Source organism: Phocoena phocoena, chromosome 15 (assembly GCF_963924675.1).
Source record: "Phocoena phocoena chromosome 15, mPhoPho1.1, whole genome shotgun sequence".
Taxonomy (NCBI): domain Eukaryota; kingdom Metazoa; phylum Chordata; class Mammalia; order Artiodactyla; family Phocoenidae; genus Phocoena; species Phocoena phocoena.
In genome coordinates this window covers 70,077,291-70,100,848 of record NC_089233.1, presented here as the reverse complement: position 1 = coordinate 70,100,848, position 23,558 = coordinate 70,077,291, and the positions used below count along the sequence as shown (strand labels likewise).

General features: G+C 44.0%; 1 protein-coding gene across 1 annotated transcript in view; it reads left to right on the top strand.

Moving 5' to 3' along the window:
• The window catches only part of PTPRT (protein tyrosine phosphatase receptor type T), a 765,643-nt gene that overhangs the window by 633,732 nt on the left and 108,353 nt on the right, over positions 1–23,558 (top strand). Inside the window, exon 17 of the mRNA XM_065893296.1 lies at positions 12,181–12,329. Within this exon, the coding sequence (XP_065749368.1) occupies positions 12,181–12,329 (149 nt within the window). The remainder of the gene's footprint in view (positions 1–12,180; positions 12,330–23,558) is intronic.

Genomic DNA, 23,558 nt, shown 5'->3' with positions numbered 1-23,558 from the left:
CGGGCTAAAGGGCCAAAAAGGATGCCTGGTATAGGGCAGAGGCAAGATGTTTTACTGAAGAAGTAACACATTCACCCCCTTTTCTCCTTGGCCTCATTATCTTGAAATACACATGCGCGCGCGCACACACACACACACACACACACACACATACACATACATTTTATAACTAGGTAGGTGACATGCTAGGAAAAACTTGGAAAGTAAAAACAAAAAGAGGAAGAAAGGACTGGAGTAGGAAAGGGAAGGTTTGAATCCCAGTTCCACCGCTTAGCAGCTGTGAGTCCTAAGCACTCCGAGCCTCAGTTTCCCATCTGTAAAATGGGAATGATAGCGCTCAGTTCATGGAATTATCTTAAGAAATTAAAAAATATAATGTACATGCCATTTTGTTTTCATTTCACTTGCATTTCGTTAGATTGTCATCTATCAAATGGTAGAGCTAAGCTAGAACCTAGCAGTGGTTGGGTGTGTCGGGGGTGGGGGAAGATAGAGTTTTTTAACTTCCAAACGTAAGTTCATGAAAGAAGAATTTGCCAAATACAATGAAGTAGGGCAGTGGTAGATGGTGGTTCTTAAACTTACAAAAATTCTCCTCTGAGCAATTGGGTAGGACACCCCTTCTCCTGGTTTCCATCCCTGCTGATTTCAGTGAGGGATCAGAGTCAGCTAATGATTCTGGCAAAAAAACCACACGGGTAGACAATGCCATTTTAACACAAGAAGACGTTATAGGCCAGTGAGAAGAGAAAAGGCTGGAGTTGAAACTGGAAGGGCTGTCACGATATTTCTAAATATATAGGGGCTGGGGGACAGGCTTGTCCTTTATGGTGTGGCTGCCAAAACCTGCCTTAAAAAGAGGCGTGGTTCTCCAGATGGGGAAGAGGCTACTCTACTCTGGACAGTCTCTTCGGGAATGTTGCCTCCTTCCTGGGAGCAGAGCTCAGAGGAACTGGAGTATGTTTAAGGAGAGCAGTCGAAGAGGGAGGGGAGCACAGGCCAGAACCTTTAAAGAAAGATTAGAGAACTGATTTCACTGGTCTCAAGGGGTACCTAGACATTTTAAAGTTCCCCAGATTATTCTAATATGAAACTATTGTCGAGAACCACTCATATGGGAGAGTTTGAGAATCCAGGGTCCTGGAAGATAGGCATTTGGAAGATTAGCATGAGGGCTTGGCCACCTACCCCAGAACCTCAGATGAGAGTTTGACCCCACGGGATCATCAAATAGACACACCTCTGGTTAAAATGTTGGCACCTGAGTGTGGAGGGCAGAATCTGTAGAAGATAACACGCTGTTTGATGGCACCACTTCCTCCCTATAGATATCAAGGTAGACAGTCCTTATGCTGTTCATAAGTGTGTAGAAGCCATTTAATAAATGGCGAAAATGCCCCAGGCACACTTAAAAACAGCATTTAATATCTCATAACAATTACTCCTCATACTGGTGTATGGTGGAGTAAAGACCCCTCAGCCACAATCAGTCTCCTGAGAAATACTTGTTCGTTAGCCTTCTCTTCATTAATGAAACCTCAAGAAGCTCAAAACTTCTTATGAAATCTTTTTATCAGAATTAAAGAACATTGGATGAGCTTCTTGCTGGGGCAATTTTTTGTCTAAATTTTTATTGAAATATAGTTGATTTACAATGTTCTGTTAGTTTCAGGTGTATAGAAAAGTGATTCAGTTATACATATACATAAATATATACACTTTTAATACACTCACTGTGTAAAAGGGACAAGCGTCAAACAGGAACAGGATTGTTCATCGTTTTACAATTGTATGACTTTTATATTCTGCACTGGAGAAATAAGGACCAAGATTAAAGAGAGGATGGGGTTAGGGCTGTTTTTGTGACTTTTTTTTTTTAAATAGACCTCTCGAGTCTCACTTTTAATTTTACAGAGCAACCTTTTGTCTCTTAACACGTTTTTGTTTAAAATGTCTTATAAATAGGGTTATGCCATGGAGAGGATTTTATTCAAATTCAGCTATGCCAGACATAGAGAAATAATTTTATTTAAAAATGTACCCAACGATTACGGTGTTTAATATGACAACAGGTGTCGGGTTTCATTTTCTGAACAGTGAAGGTTTGAAGGCTTTTTTCCCCCTTCTTTCTTTAAAAATAAATGTGCAGTAGTATTTTAGAATCAGCTTGTGGATGTCTGCAAGAAATCCTACTGGGTCTTGATTGGGCTTGCGTTGAATCTGTAAATCAGTTTGGTGAGATCTGCCATCTTAACAGTATTGAACCATCTGGCCCAGGAACGTGGTATATGTCTCTTCATTTGTGTGGGTCTACTTTGGTTTCTTTCATCACCCTCTTGTAGTTTTTGGCATGCAGGTCCCATGCATATTTTGGTGGATTTATACCTGAATGTTTCTTCTGTGTGTGTGCTATTGTAAATGGTAGTGTTCTTTTTATTTCATATTCGAATTGCTCGTTGTTAATATATAGGAATGCGACTGACTTTTGTATATAAAAAATAAATGGACATAGAAACAAACCAAAAAAGACAAGAAAAGAGAGGTCTCGGGTGGAGAAACAGTAACTTACTTCACGAACACAAGGCTGTTGTATGAAAGATGGAGTAAGCTAACCCAGGCCAGGTACTTAGCAAAATACCCAACACATGTTCAAAGTATTAGTTCTTGCCTTCTCATGTTCTGTATTGCTCTAAAAGCCAGACTCTGTAAAGAGGAGGTTATGGGACTTACATCTGTGTGATAGTTAAGATGTTAAGACTTAGTTTTAAGCAGACGTGGGTTTGGGTCCGGCTCTGCCATGTACTAGCTATGTAGTCCTGAGCATGTTTCTCCCCTTCTCTGGTCTCCTGTTTCCTACACTTCAGTATGAGGATGCCACACGATAGGGCGGTAGCCCGACTGTGCCAGGGCTCACAGTGCCTGGCACCTAGCAAATGCTCAGGGAGCATTAGCTATTCTCGTTGTTTTAGTTGTTAAGTTTACAAGGAGGGAGATGCTGGAGAAGCATGAAGAAGAACTTTCTAACGATGCCTGTCCAACAGTAGAACAGGTTGAATGTGACATAGTGAGCCTCCCATCACCGGAGGATGGAGCACCCCCTGTATAGGATGCCACAGGGGAAGTCAGGCTTCGCGAGAGTTTTCCCCTGGGTTGAGGGATTACAATAACCGTCGTCACCCCCACCTTCGCCCATGGTGGCATTAGAAGCAAGTGGTAGCCATTCTGGGTCTCCCCAGAGTCACCTAAGACACTTGATGCACAGACACAAAGAGTTTGGAGCAGGAGACAGAAACAGTACCCGTGAAAAAAACAAATGCAGACCAGACATACCTTTCCATCAGCTGCGGTTTATGACCGCACACTAAATTCAATTGCTTTCTTTAGGAGGCTGGTGTTGAGACCCATCATCTCCAGCCCAGTGCCATCCATCCTGGCTTTGCCCAGGAGTACAGACAGACCAGGCGCCTTCCTAGTGTTCACTAATTAATTTATCCCATGCTTGTGATTTTACAGTGCTTAAGTGCTGGAGCATTTCTGTCTATTCTTCTCCCCGCAAAGCACCTCACATTGCCTAAAGACCATGAATCTCCATCACAAACGCCGTCTGTCTTGGGCAGCCCACTGGCTGGCTGTCGTCTTGCTGGCACTGCCTCTTACAGCCAGAGTAACACATCCATTCATTTATCCTTGATGACATTTTGACATTCCAGTCAATTCATCAGATGTTCCTTATGCAAGACTTCTCCCACACGGCCAGGCCAGTGTTCCAGGCCACTCTCGATGCATAATGCATGAGACCAGCGCACCGCTCAGTACCGTCTGACGGACACATCTGCTATTCGAAAACTGTGTGTTCCTAACAGCCCTGGCTCCCCGAGGGTTCCACACCGCTACCTTCAGAGCCATTTTCTTCTATGCTTGCAGCTGGCTGAGCTCGGAGGAAACTGTACAGTTCAAGGAGAGATGTTGTAGTTCAGAAACATACACGCAGCAGTGCTATGGGCAGTTGGGAGAGTAAGGGTGTACCAAACCCCTGCCTCACTCCAGGATTTAGAGTAGCCTGAATTCCACTAATTCAGGTGGAAGATGGAACTATGACAAAGCTGACATCTTGAATTTCATTACCCTGCTGCTACTTAAAAATAATGATCGTAAAGACATTCTGATAACAATAATGAATATCAAAGAAGAAAGGAAAATTATCCTTAATACCTTCAATCTAACACATCAGCTTAGATATACTTTCTCCTAGTGATAATCACAATGTAGACACAGTTTTAATTTCCAGGTTTTTTTTTAACTTAATGTGATCCAGTTAGCACTTTTCTATGTTGTTATATAGTAATCATTTTAAATGACAGTCCATCATTTTAATAGCTGTATAATATTCCATCCAGAGGACACACCATAATTTACCGAACTGGGCCCCCGTAGTTAGACAGTCATGAGGCTGTAGCTGATCGTTTGCTGTCCAAGAGAAGAAACAGAGCAGGCTGTGGGAGCGCGCAGGGCTCTGCAGGCTGAGGAATGGGGGCCTCAAATACCACCTGGTCCCTTTACCCATTTCACGAGTTTAGGATTAACCCTCGGGGCCTCGGATTCCTCATTTATAAAAGAAAAGAAATAATCACCACTTTATAGTGTTGCTGTGAGGATCACAGAAGGTAATCTTTGGAGGTACCTAATACATGGTAGTATTTACTAACTGATAAACTATTACGGTCCTGTGTATATAGCAGTGGTTCTCAATCAGGCACAGGGCAGTTCTGCCCACCCCACCGCCCCTGGGACACTGGGCAGTGTCTGGAGACATTTTTTTTTTTTTTTGCGGTACGCAGGCCTCTCACTGTTGTGGCCTCTCCCGTTGCGGAGCGCAGGCTCCGGACGCGCAGGCTCAGAGGCCATGGCTCACGGGCCCAGCCGCTCCGCGGCATGTGGCATCTTCCCGGACCGGGGCACGAACCCGTGTCCCCTGCATCGGCAGGCGGACTCTCAACCACTGCGCCACCAGGGAAGCCTTCATCAGTAATTTTTAAAGCTCCCCAAATGATTTGTGCAGCCAAGGTTGAGAAGGCCGGCTGTAGAATACATCAAAGAATGTTTTTAGAGAAAAGCCATTCTTCAGGGTATCTATTTTAGAGGATTCATATTTAATAAATAATGAGGCCATTTAAATCAACATGGCTGTTTCCTATATTTAAAAGGTAACCAGAGAGGGCTTCCCTGGTGGCGCAGTGGTTAAGAGTCCGCCTGCAGATGCAGGGGACACGGGTTCGTGCCCCGGTCCGGGAAGATCCCACGTGCCGCGGAGTGACTGGGCCCGTGAGCCATGGCCGCTGAGCCTGCGCGTCCAGAGCCTGTGCTCCGCAATGGGAGAGGCCACAACAGTGAGAGACCCGCGTACCGCAAAAAAAAAAAAAAAAAAAGATAACCGGAGAGCATTTATTGAGTGCTTACTGTGTACCACGCACTGGGGAAAATGCTTTGGTAACTACACACCATTTAATCTTCACAAACACTTTCCTTTCCCTGGAAGCACTGCTGCTACCTGCAGTTCTATAGACAGGAGGAAACTGACATGCAAAGGCATGTGTAACTTGCAAGAACTCACACAGCTAGTCTGAGATGGAGCCAGGTTTTGATGCCAGGCTGTCTGGCACCAAAGTTGATGTTAACTGCTGTGCCATGCTGCCTCCTGAAAGAAGAGAAAGTGGTGTGTTCTCCTTTTAATCCTGCACTTTTCCGTATCCTCGTTTACACTATCAACTCTGCTGTGCGGTAGCCCAGCCTCTGCCTCAACTACAGTTATTCTGAGTTAGTGGAGTTTGGATTAATGAGGTTTTGCTGCGTTCATAAGGGGCTAGAATTGTTACCATGGACTGAACTTGCACTTCTGGTTTTATCCCAGAAGGAGAGGTAGAGGAAAGCTGGAACAGGTATCCTGAGCTAGCAGGCAGAAAGCAAGGTTAGGGTCCTGTGGCTTCCACTGAAATGCTGCATGACTTGTCTAAGCTCCTCCTCTGTCTGGCCTCAGTTTCTTTTACAAAATAAGAGAATGGTGCAGTTCCCTTCCGGTTTCTGATGTATAAATTTAATTAGAGATTCAATCATGTCAGCATAGAAGTGTCTGTCCGGGCTTCAAAGAGCGCAATGCCGGCTTTTAATAGGAGTAGAGTTTCAGCTGTGTTTTCTTTGTCTACCTCCTGTGGACTGAGATATCTCTCTGGCTCCAGGGTTCCAACCTTTGTGTTTTCCCAGGAAAGTCTGTCCAGAGATGCCAGTGGAGGATGGGTCAATGAGAACCCTATGGAGAAAGGAAAGAGTGCCTGGTCAGTGTCTCCCCTGGAAAGTGGGCATATGGCTCTTCACATCCAGGGAAGAGCCCTATGGAACCAACACTCTCCCTCAATTGTCCGGGTCTCCTGTTCTCCACCCACATATTCAAGGGTTTTGCAGGGTCCAGATGCTGGAATCCCCACCACCTCTTTCCTCTAGGTAGTTTCTGAGTCTCTCCGTGAACTCCTCCAATAATGGAGGGCTCATTACTTCCAAAAGCCTAAACAGAGCAGGGGTCATGTCTGGCTTTTCACATCATGGTCTCCTGCTGTCTAACAGCCACTTCTGTCTAACCACCTACAAAGTAGGTGCTCATTAAATATTTTTCCAACCAATTAATGTGCAAAGAGAAATAAACTACTAACTTTAGGGAGGAGACAAAGACTTCTAAGAGTAGGGGGCCTTAGAGTTGGCCCCTTAAAGGTGAAGAGAAGGTTGCCAAAGAAGAAAACGTGGGAAGGGCAGTTCGGCACTAGGCACTTCCACAAGAGACCCAAGCAGTTCCACTTTGCTAGAAATTTCTTCCTTGTGTCAAGCCAATGTGGTGGTTCTAATTCTGACCTCTGGGACCACACAGAGCCAGATGTCACGTGTGTGAAGAGAGCATTCCAGAATGTTCCATCTCCATGAGAAACATCCCTGTTTCAGACACTCTTCCTTCTCCTCTCGTAGCATGATTCCAGAACGTTTCACAGCCCTTACAGTCCTCTCCGTGGAGCCATTCCACCTGCCACCCTCCCTTATCAAGAGTGGTGCTCAGGATAAACCACAGAAGTCATGGTCCATCGTGGGCACGTCCCTGGCCACCTACCCTCGCTCAGCTAACCAGCAAAAGTCGGTGGAACCTCCGAGTGATCTGTTAGAAGGAAGAATACCACCAGCCACATCACATTGTCCCAACCTGTCAGAAGCAGGGAACTTCGGATTGCTATGTCTTAAAACATTCTTCAGCTCTAGAGAAGACCCAGCAGAGGAATAGATAGGCTTGTACAATGCTCTCTTTTTAACAGCTCTTGGTACCCCCTGCTGGTGAAATTGTGTGACCCAATTGGCAGGAATCTCAGGACAACTGCAGGAAAAAATGCCAGGTTCGGGAAGTCACAAGTGCTTGAGTCTTGAGGGATCTGAGGACAGCATGAGTTATGCGACCATCCCATATATCATGTGACTATCTTATATGAGGTTTTTAAAAAAAACATTCTATAGCTATGGCTATTCTGTGGGCTCTGAGGGAAAAACAAGTCTCTGACTTCTGTGAACATTCCATCAATTCTTCAAGCACCCCAGGAAGGAAATGCTAAGTTGTTAGACAAAAATAATTCATTAACTAGAAGTATTTCAGGCCACAAACTAATTTCATGCAGCTTTTTCTTCCTCTTTCCTTGCATATATCTTTTTTTTAAGTGGTTATAATTTGTACTCAGAGTAGAATGACAGACTTTTCTACACTTCAGATTGTAGACTTTTAAACATAAATTTGCACAACAGAGTTATTGAGCTCTGGCTGTGTGCCAGACACTCAGCAAGAAATTGGAGTAGGTACAGGAAGTCGAAAGAGGTTCACCCAAGAGGTTCTTGCCTTCCTGGGTAGGAAGGTTGAATCACCGCAATTGGATTAGTCAAGTGTTTAGCGGACATGGCAACGAGGCTCTCCTTGATCTCCTGACAGGGTTCAAACCAGCGATTTGCTGCTCTCCCCTAGCTATATGTATTTTTTCCTTCTTGGAAAAGAAGGAAAATCACCTTTGTGATTTTGTATCGATTCGTGTATTTACCTGCTTAGTGCCTGTCTTTTGCCTCTAGTGTCTGTGTTCTGTGAAGGTCAAGATCATGTTCAGTGTTTGACGCTATGAACTTCTTACATCCAGCAGAGACTGGCATGTGTAGGTGCTAATTAATTTGTGTTCAATGGGAGAGTCAGCCTGGAAGAGAAAACCACACATCTGTTTAGGGAGCAAGAGGAAACCTCAGAGAAGATGTGACATTTTTTATTTATTTATTTATTTTTTGCGGTACGCGGGCCTCTCACTGCTGTGGCCTCTCCCGTTGTGGAGCACAGGCTCCGGATGTGCAGGCTCAGCGGCCATGGCTCACGGGCCCAGCTGCTCCACGGCATGTGGGATCTTCCCGGACCGGGGCACGAACCCGCGTCCCCTGCATCGGCAGGCGGACTCTCAACCATTGCGCCACCAGGGAAGCCCAAGATGTGACATTTGAATGCCACTGAGCCTCAAAGGATGAAGAAGAGGTGGCCCAGGGAGAAGAATGGGGGTACACTGAGGAGTAGGGAGTACTGAGGAATGGTTAGGACAGGAAGATGAGGTAGTTGGTGTTTCCTAAAAGGAGACACGTGTGGAAAATAAGGCTGAGTTGAAGCCTGGAGCCATAGGTCTTGTATGCCCCACTCCCAAGTTTGGGATGTCCCCCTCTCTTCAGGAAAAAGAGGGAAGGGGATCAACTAAACTCTATGACTATAGGAATAAAATACGATTTTTCCTAAATTACTAAGAGGGTTTTTAGTGATTAAATTTTGAATAAGATCCCAAAAGTATGGTTTTGTGTTTTATTTCCTTCTACATCCCTTCCATTTCCATTTTGTAGCTGAAACACCTGTCTACATATTTTTCAATTTTATATAGCATCATCATCACCACGAAAACATAGTGTCAACCATGGGTGAAAAAGTAAGGATGTAAAAACCTGAGATTTTTACCACTCCGTTGTCCAGTTTTTAAATATCTATGTTTTAGAGAGGCCCCATTAAAAGAATTTTTTATCCAGGGGTTCAGAGCTACCCAAACATTTCTGTAAAATGCCGTTTTTCATAGATGCAGCAAGACTTTTTTTTTTTTTTGGAAACCAGTGATTTGTGCCTAAGACAACTCTTTCCATATTATCTTACCCTGAATAGAATGAGATTGGTTGGGAGTTCTGCCCTAAGGAAATATCAAAGCCTCCAGTACATGCTCATTTATAGTTTGAAAGTTAATTTTCTTATCGGATTTCCTTTTATTTCCTGCTGGGGCGGTGTGAGCAGAACTCAGATAGAGGCAGAGGGTCTGCTGTATATCTTTACAAATTTATGATTAAGAAGGTCACATATACATTTTTTTAAAATAAATTTATTTATTTATTTTTGGCTGTTTTGGGTCTTCGTTGCTGTGCACGGGCTTTCTCTAGTTGTGGCGAGCCGTGGCTGCTCTTCGTTGTGGTGCACGGGCTTCTCATTGCGGTGGCTTCTCTTGTTGCGGAGCACGGGCTCTAGAGCGCAGGCCCAGTAGTTGTGGCGCACGGGCTTAGTTGTTCCGTGGCACGTGGGATCCACGCGGACCAGGGCGCGAACCCGTGTCCCCTGCATTGGCATGCGGTTTCTTAACCACTGCACCACCAGGGAAACTCCACCTATACATTTTGAAACACACTCCTTTTTGATAATAAATGAAGAATAAAACTTTGAAATGTCATCAGTAGCAGAAATACTCGTTTTTCTTTCATTTGCGTTCCCCCTGCCTGCTGGCCGATTGCCTGCCAATGGTGAGAAAAGGCCCAAGTGACCGAATGCTTCATTTCTTGTTGTTTTTCTGTCTGCCTGGAATAGTTTCACTAGTGGAGCAGCATGTCTGTGGCCACAGCATTTTAACCAAAAGATGCATTTCTATTCCTGAGCGCCCTTCTTTCCCCAGGCAAATTAAAAAAAAAAAAAAAAGAAGAGGAATTGCATTTTAGGCTGCATTTGTCATCAAACAGGCAAAAGCTCTTCTCTTCCTGGATCCAGATTCACTCTCCACGCTTCTCTACTCTGCTATCTGCTTACAGAGCAAGATCTAAATGGATGCCATGCCTTGGGCTTCCAGTTGGGTTCAGCTAATGTGAGCCACTCTAGGAGGTCAGGTGGGGGAGGGAGGATGTAGTCAGGGAATCTGTGCCTCTGGTTCCCTCCCTGTGGGGGCCATTCAGGACTGGCTGGATCCCTTGGGAGAAGTTCACTGCTTCTATACAGGTGTCCTACTCTTCACAACGCCTTTTGGGTTCTGGTTGCTGCTTCCTCTGCTTGTCCCCCTGGACCCACAGGTGATGAACAGCTCTCCTATCACTGTATTATACCTTGGATTCCCCTTATACCCTTCTCACTTGGTCAATAGTCCTTTTATACATTTTCTCTCCTCACTTGAGTGTGCCATCTGCCATTCTTCTGTGCGGTCTACAGCTAGATTAACTCCATGTGAAGGAAAATACCATCAAACTAGAAGTGATCCTAGATGAAAGCCTCTAGAATACTTCTGAGTCTAGATTTACCCTCTTCTGACAGGGGGATCATTACCTCTTGAAACTGCCTGTTTCATTATCAGATGGGCTCACCTTTGGATATTTCCTAGGTGGTGCTGAATTTGACCTCTCTGGGACATCACGGAAACATGTCCTTTCCGTGTTGAAATAGGAGTGACCAAGATTGGATTGGAAGCCAAGTCCTGTGAAAAATGGAGCAAGAGACCTGGAAGAATTTACCCTCCAGATATTTAATGTGCAACCCATAGCCTTGCACATGATAGGAACAAAATTACTATATTTAGGTACATAAATGTTGGGGAAACTCAGAGGGACCAGGTTGTTTATTTAGAAATAGCTGAAAAACTGTCATATGCAAGTGGGGTTAGTCATATTTTTGTGTCTCTGGCAATAAATCTGAGACCCAGTAGTTGACATTTAAAGGGAGTAGATTTCAAATCCATACAAAGAACTTTTTAACCCTCAGCCTCCCAGTGAGGTGCCAAAGTCTCCATCACTTGATATAATCCAGGGGGGATGGGATTCCACAGCGGGACTGTTGGAGAGAGGATTCCAGCAGTGGAATGCAGTTGGACCAGTGGTGATGATACAAAAGCAAGAATAGCAGCTGCCACGTGTTAAACATTCACTGTGTGCCAGGCACTGTGCTCCGAACACTTGATCTCACTTAATCCTCATTTAATCCCTATGAGGTTAAGTTCAGAATTTACTGAGGTTAAGGAACTTGCCGTGTATCGTGCAACCACAGGCTATGGAGGTAGGACATGGACCCAGGTCTGTCTGATGGCAAAGCTGATGGTTTCAGCCTCCAGTGGTTGGTGTCAGAATCACCTGGGGAACTTGGTGGCCAGAGGTCTAGTGCCTGTCCTACTTGTATGAATCTAGGATCTGTATGCTTTTTCAGCTCTCAAAGTGATTCTAATTTACATGAGTTTGAGCATCACTGCTATACTTTGTCGTCATCATCGTCGTCATCATCATCATTCCAAATGCCCATCTGGTTCTGAGGGTCACTATGGGAATAACTGTGCATCAAGTTCTGCTTTAACCTTTATCCTTTTGAGATATAAGACTAACTCACCTTCACCCTTACCCACTGCCCACACCAGCCCCTACTTCAATCTACCTTTGTTTGGTGGGCTATTTCATGAGCTCAATCCCTGAGAAAGGCCAGACTCCATTGTGAATCTCATTCAGAGCCATGGGAACAGAAAGGTCCCCCTGCCTCTTCTTCCCTTTCAAGGGAGAGTAAGGAAAGTGTTGTGCAAATCTCATTTCCCATTTTAAGCTCAAGTAAAGAACACACCCATTGCTGAGAATGAGGCAGGATAAGTGTCATATTTCTGAGCAAATGGAGGCCTTTAGCAGTTTCAGGAAGACTTAGGTTTATTCCACCTTGACCTTGGAAGACCTGCCTTGACTCTGTTTCTGGAAAATGGACCAGGTTTGGGGGTTGAGGATGATGGATGGGGAAAAAGAACAGTCTGATCTTCCAGTGCTTGGATGCAACTGTCACCATCTGACTGTGATTTTATTCCCCTTGCACATGTCCCAAAGGAAGCTGGCCAAGAAGCAGAAGGAGACACAGAGTGGAGCGCAGAGGGAGATGGGGCCCGTGGCCTCGGCCGACAAACCCACCACCAAGCTCAGCACCAGCCGCAACGACGAAGGCTTCTCCTCTAGCTCACAGGACGTTAATGGATTCAGTAAGTTGAGCCAACTAAGGGGAAGGGGACATCTGTACCAGCTTGACCCTGGTACCTCTGCTGTTGACCCCTCACAGTGTCAGGTGCTATAGGATATGGAGTCTGGATGCTTCCCTGGGGTGGTCCAGGATGAAGGTGCTCCCTGGCAAAGACATGGGGCCACCCATCCGAAAAGGAGAATTTCAGAACCTCAAAGCAGATGGCAATGAGGGCAAGCCATCTTAACTGCTGCTTGTGTACACAGAGGCAGGTTAAAAAAGAAGAAGAAGGAAGACATGGTTGTGCCCTTAAGGAGAAAAATAGGCCAAGCTGAATTGAGTGTCTTACAGTTATCAAAACGGTGCTGCACGTAAACCACATAAAGTAGATGAGTTATGCGTTATCACTGTCTCCATTTCTCAGCATGTGAAACTGAGGCTCAGACTTCTCCAAAGTCCCATGGCTGATGAGTAACTTATCCAGAACTGGAGGGCATGCCTTCCAAGCCTTGGTCAGTTTCAAGACACAGCTAGTGATCCAAGTGGCATTTAGTCAAGAGCGACGGTGTCCTCATGCAGAGTTAATACAGGATCCCAAGCTAATAGTAGTGGCTACAATTTCGGGGTTTACGCCATCCAGAGGAGAACATCAAGACTAGTAAACTAAAGCTAGTTTAGTTTAGTCTGATCTTGGGGATAAGACTCCAGAGTGCTGACTTTTGCTCTTAACTTTCTGAAAACCAGTTCTTTTTCTGAATTGCATAAAAATGCTAGATTCCCCAGCCTCTGCTCCAAAGTGGGGAAAGCAGGAAATCTAAAGGAATATGAGCAGAGACAAATGTTCCCCCTGCACTGTGCCAGTGGCAAAGGGAAGAAATCATACTTTGTGAAAATCACTTAGATGAGGTCAATTTGGGATGACGGGGATCTATGAGGATGAAGAAAGAAAGGAAAGAAGTATTTACAGACCACCTTCGTCTGTACCACAGCCTTGTGGGATGTTTAGTATGATTGTTCCCATTTTATAGATGATGTATGCAGAGCTCAGTGTTCGGCTGACCTTCCCACAGTTACACAGCTGCTTCCTGATGGGTCCAGGATCCAAGGGTACCTCAGACCCATGCTTCCTAACCTCAAGTGTACCACAGCACCTACCTGAGGCAGTTTTCAAAATCCGCATACCTGAGCCCCACACATTACCTGCTGAATCAAAATCTCCCGGGGCACGGGGAGTGGGATGGGGACTCAGGAGGTGGATTTTGTAAAAGCCACGCAGGGGGTCCTTACAGGCACCCTGTTAAGAAGGCTGAACTTTGAAAGAGGCAGCAGCTATTTTCAAATATTGACGTGCTACCTTGGGAAAGAGAGATTTTGTTTTAACCCTATAAAGACTGAAAAATATGGTAAAATGAATACGCATGTAGTCTTTATCTAGATTCACCAGTTCGCATTTTGCAATATTTGCTCTCTCTCTCTCTCTCATATACACACACACACACACACACTATATGTATACATACATTTTATATATATATATGTGTGTGTGTATATATATATATATATATATATATAATTTTATGAACCATTTAGAAGTAAGTTTTAGGCATCATGACACTCCCCCTCCAGAGAATTCAGCATGTGTTTCCTGAGAACTAGGACAGCTCCTCAGCATAAACACAATGAAATTATTTTACCCAAGAAATATAACCTTGTTTCAATCTCTGATAGACCAGAGTCCAGAGCTGAATTTCCCCCATGGCCCTAAAATATTTTCTCTAATTGTTACTATCTTTTGATCCAGGATCCAGTCAAGATGCTCACTTTGTATTTGGCCACCACATCTCCCATCACCTTTCTATCTACAACAGTCCTCCCACCTTTCATTTTCCTTTCGGGATGCTGACATCTTTTAAAAGTCTAGGCCAGTTGTCCACAGTATGTTCCACAGTCCAGATTCGTCTGATTTTTTTCATCATGATCACACTCAGGTTAAACATTTTGGCAAAAATGCTACACAGGTCACATTGTGTATGTACTTCCCTTTGCATCATTTCAATAGACGCGTGCTATCACTTTGCCCACTCTTGGTGATGCTAAGTTTGAATACTTCTTAAGGTTGAGAAATGGCTTTTAAAGATGAAGCCTAACAGCACATGCTGATTACTTCATGAGTCAATATTTAACTTCTGTTTTCCTCAGAGAGCAGAGCAAGTTTGCAGTCTGCCTAAACACAAAGTCAGTTCTTAATCCATTCTCCACCCGGGTGAATTTCTGGGATTCTCACATTCCCTTGGGTCCAGGAAAAGAGGATGCCGACAGAGGGAAGGAGAGGTGGAAAAGAGGGTAGCAAGGAACTGGGCTTGGTTTGTCCATAAAGGCGCATCCTGAGCACCGCCCCACCCCAAGCCTTTGGCCGTGTTAACTTGTCACTGACTCTCCTGCTTTTGTCCAGAGGCAAGGAAGTTCATTAGCAAGTCTAGCTGATGGCACTGCTGGCCAAGTGGTACCTATTCACCCAAAACCTTGCCTGTCCAGGCCAGGCTCTTGTGCACCTTTTTTTCCATTTCCATTTTTGTAAAAATGTCCTGGGAGGACTCTGAATGCCAAAGAGATATGGTCAAAGACACATGACAAACATCATGACCCCAAAATTGTAGGTATTTGATCTTAAGCTTTCTGATTTCAAATGAAAACCTGGGTAACACCAATTTCTTGGATTTCAAGGGGAAACATCACCTCCATTTTCCCCGTGGGCTAAAACTTAGGCTCTTAAGATAAAAGCACCCAAGACTGAGGTAGATTGGCCAGCCAGAGAGGAAGAAGCAGCATATCCAGTAAAATCTAATCAGATGTTTTAAAGTCCAGACACAATCTTTCCAAGATTGATATATGTGTGTTTTACATTTACATACACACATATACATGCACACAGACATAACACGCGTACCCAGACGTGTATATGTATGTTGTATGTACATTCATTTTAATGATATTGCTTTTAAAAAGATGGAAAAAATTCAACTGACGTTATACTCAATTATTAAGAAATTTTGCATTTGTTTGAATCAGTAAATATTTTAGGATTCTGTCTATGCATCTGGTGTCCTCAGGCTAGAGCCACAGACATGCTCTGGGGGTTCTTTTGAATGCCCTGGAATGCATCAGGTACCTTTTCACTGGGGTGTGATTTGAGGGGAAAAAAATGTAAGTAATGCTTACACTGGAGATGTAGAAATTGCTTCTGCAATCACCCTGATGTATGTAAAATTGAATCTATTTTCGTGGCATTAGGGAAGTGACTGTCTGGTTTCTCCATCGGGTCTTTAGGAGGGCCTGAGCTTATTTGCAAATGTTGAAGAAGCATTGCTAGAGGCAGAGCACAAGAATAGATGTCACGTTGGAAAAGATTACAGAAAAACCTGCCCTGAGCAATTATTTCATTATTGAACAGGTGGGCCCTGGCCTAATTCATCCTTTGCATCCAACTGTGTGGGTTTGTTTTCCTGGGTTTTCGATTCCAAGTGACTGCTAAGTTCTGCAACATCCATCCCATCAAACCTCCCAATTTTGTATAGGACCACTGACCTCTGGGATGCAGGGGTGAGGGGGCTTTGAGAGGTATGGACTGTTGCTCTGGAGTGCTGTGGCATTGTTGAAAAAGGAGTGCCTGTCAGCAGTGTGCATTGTTTTCAGTTTAAAGAAATGCTGGCTTTTATTAAGTAATCTGATTTTGATCTTACTGCCTTGTGTACCTGCTTGTTATTTTTTTCTGAGATCTTTTGCTCCCTGGGATCATTTTCTGGGTCTTTCTTCTGCTGCTTTCTTTTTACATTCCTGCTTAAATCTTCTTTATGTCTTTTGTTCATAGTCTCATCCTCTCCTTGTTTTAGTCCAAATCAGAATGCTTCAAAACAAATTGCTGTTGAATTCTATGATACGGGGCTTGGCTGTCTACCCTTCATGTAATAGCATTTGGCAGACTCACTTGCCCATTGGGTACTGTTAGTAAACTCCATCTTCACTTTTTTGCTTCCATTCTATTCAGTGGTTTCATGTCTGGTGGGTGAAGGAGCATCCCATGCCGGGCCATCAAGCTCTCTGCTAAATAAAGAAGCAGGCACTGTTGAGGGCTTGGAGGTGAGATTTAGTGGCCATTTTCTCAGTGCTTAGTACGTGCCTGTCCCTGTCCTGAGTCCTGAGCACAGTTTGGGGAGGGGTGTAATTACAAAAATGAATAAAACAGGGCATTGTCTCAAAAATAATAAATGTTCCTACTTTTAAGTTTTTCATAGTTTACAAAAGTCCTTTTGCAAAAACCTGGAGCCATAGATCCTTATTCCTGCACCACGAAAGAGCTGGTAGGTTTCTTACTACCCCCATTCTACAGATGAGGAAACTGCGGTTCAGAGAGACTCCACGCTGCAAATCACACAGGCATTTGCAGAGTCATAATAAGGATCTGTCTCTCCTGACATCAGTTAGGTTTTATCCACTTAGTTCTTCAAAGAATTTAGAAAAACATCCATAAAAGTACCTACAATAAAACAGCTGTATGAGAATTAAATAATCAGGATCAGGAAAACATAAATGAAGACAAGAGGGTCAAGACCAGGTTATTTTAAAATATAACTCCATTATATGAAAACGTAATCTAAATATGCAGGCTGGCAACTTTCAAATTCTAGTTTGGCTCTGCGCTTTCTAGTAACAAAAGCTCAAATAGGAAGATCACTTTTATTGGCACCTACAGTATGCTAGACTGTATGCATTATATAAATCCCATTCTTAAGCCTCCTAGGAACCCTATAAATTAGGTATTATTCCCGTTTCATAAGTGAAGAAACTGAGTTTCAGAGAACTGGAGTAAATAAGCCTGAAGTCCCACACACATGGACTGGTGATGGGATGGGAAGCCAAAATAGGGTTATGTGACTCCAGAATCCATGTTCCTTCTCCTGCACCAGGAATGCAGCTCTCACCACTCACTGGTCTCACTATATGAGGCTGCTGATGGCTCCTCCCCTTTTCTACCACGTGGGCAGAAGCTGCTGCCCCCCGCAGTGTCCTGCAAGGAGCCTGTGGCTGGATACTGGCATGGAGCCAATCAAATTCCCGCCCAGTGCCAGGCTCTGAGATAAGCATGTTCAAATCTGGCATCTTACTCTGTCCTCACAGTAACCCTCTCTAGTTGGTATGTTTGTTAGCAAACCCATTTTACAGTAGACGAAACTGGTGCTCTGAGATATTAAAAGCTCTTCCTCAGGTCCCGTAATGAATCCATAGTGAGGTTTGGACCCATGTTCTACTTTCTAAACCAAGCGTCTTGTCTTTCCTCCAACTTTACGCTTTCTCTCCATCACAAAGCAGGGTGAAGGAAAGAAAGGAGATCAGCGTGAATAGCCTTGCTAGCTGACAGGACAGAGCCTCCTCTGGGCTCCTCTATCCACTTCAGAGCCCAAAATGCCTGTCGCAGGAAGGTAGCTGCCCAGTAATCCAGAAAGGACCTGTGAGAATTGTCCCACCAGGAGCTTCTTCGGAAGTGGGACTGTAGACCAGATGGTCCCATCCCATCCTCGGGCATTCCTGAGCTGGTCCAAGCCCTGTACAGATACAGAGAGAGATGAGCAAGAGAGAGAGATTGCAGCCTGGTGTGGGAGACTCATGGTCCCACAATGAGCATCTTTGCACAACCCAAATATGTATGTATGTATGTATGTATATATGATGATGGACCTGGAATTCATCTAAGATCTTCTAGCTCCAAGGCCATATCTGGTTCCAGCTCTTCTGGTACTGGATTCTGTCTTCTTTTAAGGTGAAATCTGCTCTCTGTAACTTCCATCCATTCATTCCTGATTTTGCACACAAAGTATGGGTTGGTCAGCAACCAGACGCTGGCCCTTGTCTGCCCTCTGGTGTTCCAGAGGGTAATGAAATCAGTCTTTCTCTTCCTTCAGCTCTGAGCCTCACCCCCAGCTATTGGACTGCAGCCAGCTGTGTGCCCTGCAGGTCCTGCCCTCAGGCTCAGCGGCCCTCACATCAGCTATCAACCTTCTTCAGTACACATTTCTGTTTTCCAACATGTTCAAAATCTTGATTGGCGCATCTGTCTCCGTTTAGTCCCTGTCTGTGAAGTGTTTGGTTTCCAAGTCTACCCTGGGCCGAACTACTGGAAGTTCAGGGGGCTGCCACCACCCTCACTCACTTTTCCAAACCTGGGTTCAGAACACACTGCTCACGTTTGAATTAACCTCCAAATGTCCATCGCGTATCTGCCTCACACAGAGTTCATGGCTTCCAGCTTGGGATTTGAGGGTCTCAAGTAAAGACTTTGTATTTCATCTGTGCTGTGTCTTCTGGTTAGATTTGACCCTGTTATCCCAGTGTACTGAGATATTTTTGATTTCTAGCTGGGTTAGCCAAGGAGCTCACTTAATCCTCCCAGTTTGGGGCCTCAAATTACAATAATTATTAGATTATTAATATTCATCATACCGGCTATTATCTATTGAGCATTAATTATGAGCCCATTTCCAGCTGAGTGTTCTATATGCGTTATCTTATATCATCGGTGTGTTGGGAGGATTAAATAAGTGTGTTATGATTATCCCTGATGGTTTACAAGTGAGGAAACTGAGGTTTAAATAATAAGGAACTTGCCTAAGCCTTCATAGTTTTAAATGGCAGATTTTTAAGCTGGAACTTAAACCTGAGTCTGTGTGACACCCCTAAGCCTACGGCCAAGATCATTCCACCATACTGCCTTCTGTAAGATAGATGTTATTATTCCCATTTTATAGAGGAGGAGAGTAAAGTGCTCAGTTTCAGCAAACATTGAATCATTTGCTCAAAGCAGTGGTGCTCAAAGTGTGGTCCCCAGATCAGCAGCATTAGCGTCACCTGGGAACTTTTTGGAAGCAGATTCTTGGGCCCTACCCCAGACCTACTGAACCCCAGACTCCGCCGGTGGGGCTCAGCAGTCACTGTTTTTAACGAGCCTTCCAGGTAATGCTGATGCACATTCAAGTCTGAGACTCACTGGCTAGTAGTAAAGCCCAGGACTGTCAGACTCCAAAGCCCTAGTTCTTCTATGTGCACAGTTGTCTCTGATAGCACAGTTAGGCACACTGAGAGAGAAAGGCTGATTTTCCCTTTCTCAGGGTGGATGCACCAAGAAGAGGGGCTGCCTGGAGATGCTGGACCTGAGGGCTGCTAAAGCTCGTATATAGCTGAGGGTCCCTAAACCCAGGGCTCCTTTCACAACCGTCTCTGGAACTTTCTGTCCTTTTGTCTGAACGGCAAACAGCCCGAGAGTCAGAATGGAAGGAGTGGAAATTTACAAGGAAGAGCAGTCATGAGTCACACAGTGAAACCGTGAACTCAACAGAACATCATGAAGAGGAGTTTTTTTAAATGCACAAAGTTCTGTTTGAAGGGACAATTATATTTTCTGGAGGCTCCAGGATTAAACTGAATCTAGGAGAAAAATGGAATGTTACAAGCTTGCCGCCTCCAGTTTTACTGAATATTTTATAGAGATTATTGAATATTTTGTAATCATCCTTTTGGCTGACAGATTAAAGGACACACTTATTAAGTTCCTGGCAACCCAAAGTGGAATGGAATTGTTTATTCCTTGGAAATGCAAAATGGAAATTTAAGTGGCCTTGAGAAAGTAAACAAATTGTCCATCCCAAGCATTAAAGAGTTAAACTAAGGTAAGTGTCAGAGAAGGATATTAGACTCCAAAAGGAGACATAGTAGACCATCAAAACTAAGAATTACCGACACCATCTGATCCAACTTCCTCATCTTAAAGACGAAAAACTGAGTCCCAGAGAGTTTTCTCAAGGTCACTCATCGAGTCACTAGCAAAACCTGGGCTAGAGTTGGGAGCTGTGACCTCTCTAGTCCTTGCCCCCTGGTCTCCTTCAGAGGAGTGAAGTATGGTCAATAATGGCTTGTCTTCTATCTAATATTTTCTGTAGACCCCCAATCCGATTTCTGCACAAATCTGACCATCTCAAATTGAATTATACTTTTCATCTCCTGGTTATGGGAATAACTGAGGTGTTCCTTTAAATATTCATTGACTGCCAACTATATGCTAAACAGGGTAGGGATTGTAAAGATAAATAAGACATAGTCTCTTCCTTCAAGGATATTACTGTCCTCCAAGAGGAGATCCGTAAGTGGATTAGTTTCAATAAATGCGATAAGTGATAGAGAAAAGGCATGTGTGGTGCCCCAGGAACACTGATCAGAGGCTCAGCAGGTGATTAATTCTGCCTAAGTGAGTTAGACAGTACTATCTATGTGAGGAAATGGATTTTGATTTGAAGAGAGTGCAAGGAAAAGATTATCCCAGATAGAAGGGACAAAGGCTCGGAGGTGTAAGGGGTATGGTGAGCTTGAGGAAGGGGCCTTAAAATACAGGGTGCTTTGTTCTGAAAGCATATGGTCAGAGATATGTCTGGAACAGTAGCTAGAACCTGCCCGAGAAGGAACTTACATTTGTAGCCTACTTAAATTCACTTTCCAGGAGGGGCAACCTATTTGGAAATTAGAGTGATCCCAGTGTTAGGTGCCCTTGCATGTTGTTGGAACCTGGCCTCATATTCTCTTTGATTTGTATAGATTCAGCTTTCCATTATAAATAAGTAGGGACAGCATTTTATCAGCTACAGACCTTTACTTTCATTGTGAGCTGGCCCAGACATTCTTTCTCAATACCCTTTCAAAGAGACCTCAGTAAAGCTACAGAGCTGAACCTGTTTTTGACAATTTATGCTAGGCCACTACATCTTGAGAAGAAAATAGAATTGTTGTATACACCTCACAGGTGGTCCTGAGTTGTAACAGGGCGCTTAGGAAGTGCTTGTTAAAGTCATCAAGGATAAAGAAGTGATGTTGAAAATGTAAATATATAGTTGCTAGGTAGCAGAATAAGCTGAGCTTAGAGACTAGGTTTTTTTTCCTCAGCTCAAAGCCACAGCCTTGGTAAGTTGAAAACACAGATAATAATTCTGCCAGCTAACGTTTTGTGAGTAATTCCTGGACAAAGCACTTTACATGCATCATTTCATTTCATAATCTCAACAGTTCTATGAGGCAGGTCAGGGAAACTGAGGTTCAGAGATTTTAAGTAACTTTCTCAAGGGCACACAGCTACCAAGAAACCAGACTGAGGTTTGAACCTGGGTTTATATGATTGCCCTGTCAGCAGCCTGTCCTTGAAATACTTTCTTTGCTTAACTTCTACTGTCCTGGTTTTTCTCCTTCCTCCCCAGCCACTTCTTCTCATGCTTCTTTCTTGGTTCTTCTTCTAACCATTCCAACATCCCAGAACTTAGTCCAGAATCTTCTCTTTTCTGCTTATGCTCAGTGTAAGTGGGCGGTGATGATGACATTAAATGAGATAATGAGCACAAGAAGAGGCCAGATTTGAAGCAGGAGGGGGGGAGTTCAGATCTAGACAGATACGGTTTGAAGTGCTGTTGAGTCACTGAAGACATGTCAAGCAGGCTGTTGGATTTGTGGGCCTGGAGCTCAGCAGAGGAGTCTGGCCTGGAGATCTAAATGTTTGCTACATTGTATATACACAGTGATTGAAGACTTTGCCATGAATAAGGAAATTGAGGCACATTAAGATGGGACATGTTGCCTGGCATCACTTAGCAAGTTAATGGAAGATCCAGAGCATCGAACTGGGACTTACCTATTAGAAGTGCCTACAGAAAAGCAGTCAGTTAAAGCTGACGGCAAAACAGGGGTCTATGAAAGGGGCTACGTGACTAGTCCAAGTGCAGACTTTCTGGCCCTCCACCCAGACCCTGAGATGGACCTTGGAATGTGTGAATGAGTTAATGGATTAGGTAGCCTCATGGTTGTCTACTCAGCCAGGATTATGATAAGATCTCAGTAGGCAAAGCATAACTTTCTGAATCAAAATAGAAAATTTTAAAAGTCTGAAGTCTGATTTATATATTAGTGGTTGGGAGCAGATCTATATACCTTAGAAATTCAGTGAAGGAGCTGTAGTGTTGACATCATCACAGAGGTTGAGGAGCGCACGTAAAGTTCTTGCCCAGGTCGTAGGTTGTCCCACTGCCCACAGAGGTGGACAGCAGGTATGATACAGGAGGTAGAGGTTTGGAGAGGGAACGTCTTTGCAAAGCAGAATTCAAGGAAGTGGAAGAAAAAGATCAGAGTGCCAAGGACAGGCAAAATCCCTCTGTCCCCTGCGTTACCATCTCCAGCATCCTCTAGGTGGTCCCCTACATGCTTCTGGAGTATGTCATGATGTTTAGTTAGAGTAGGATGCTCTCGACTGTATTGAGAGGAACTGCCTACACCACCAGACATCTGTTAGATCTCTAACGTGCACCTGCCTCTAGAGTGGACAGATGTCGAGTGAGGAGATCCCCCAACCACAATACTAAGTGTTGGTAACACAAACATGAAAAAGGCAGTTCTGCTTCCAGAAATCCCATGATATTTTAGGGAGCACAGACACAGTGATACGGCATGATACATCTAGTAGAGGTACGTGTAGAAGCTGCACGGAGAATGGTGTCTGGTGAAGGGAGGCTATTCTGGCCCATTAACCATGTAATTCATCTGTCTTTGGGTGATTTACTTTTCACTTCACCAGCCATGTGAGTTGACTCCCTAACTATGTGAAGGCTGGAAATGAAAGTAAAATTTCAATGCCTTGGCAGTAAACAAGAAGAAATGTGTTAAACATGATTACCAGAGATACATTTAGCAGAGGTACAATGTAGAGTAATCTTGACATGTTCCTTTCCCTTACCCTCCACATTTAATTCAATACCAAGTTTTGATTATTTTGCTTCTTCAATATGTGTAGAGCCCATCCACATTCAATACCTCCATCCTCGTCCGAGTTACCATCATCTCCTACTTCAGTAAGGTCCATAGCCCCTAAATAGTCCTCATATCCATCCTTGTCATTCTCTAGTTCATTTTCTTCTTAGCAGCTAGGGAGATCTATTCAAGGCAAATGTAAATTCGTTGCCTCATATCTCCCTGGCTTAAAACAATTCTATGGCTTCTGATTTTTCTTAAGCTAAAAACTGAAGTCCCCATCCAGATCTTACATACAGATCTTGCCCTGCTCATTTTTTCCAAGTTCTCACATTTCACTGTTCCTTTCTCTGTGACCTGCAGCCACACTACCTTCTTCTCTAAGTGCTCCACCTTTTTCCCACTCCTTCTACCACGGGGCCTT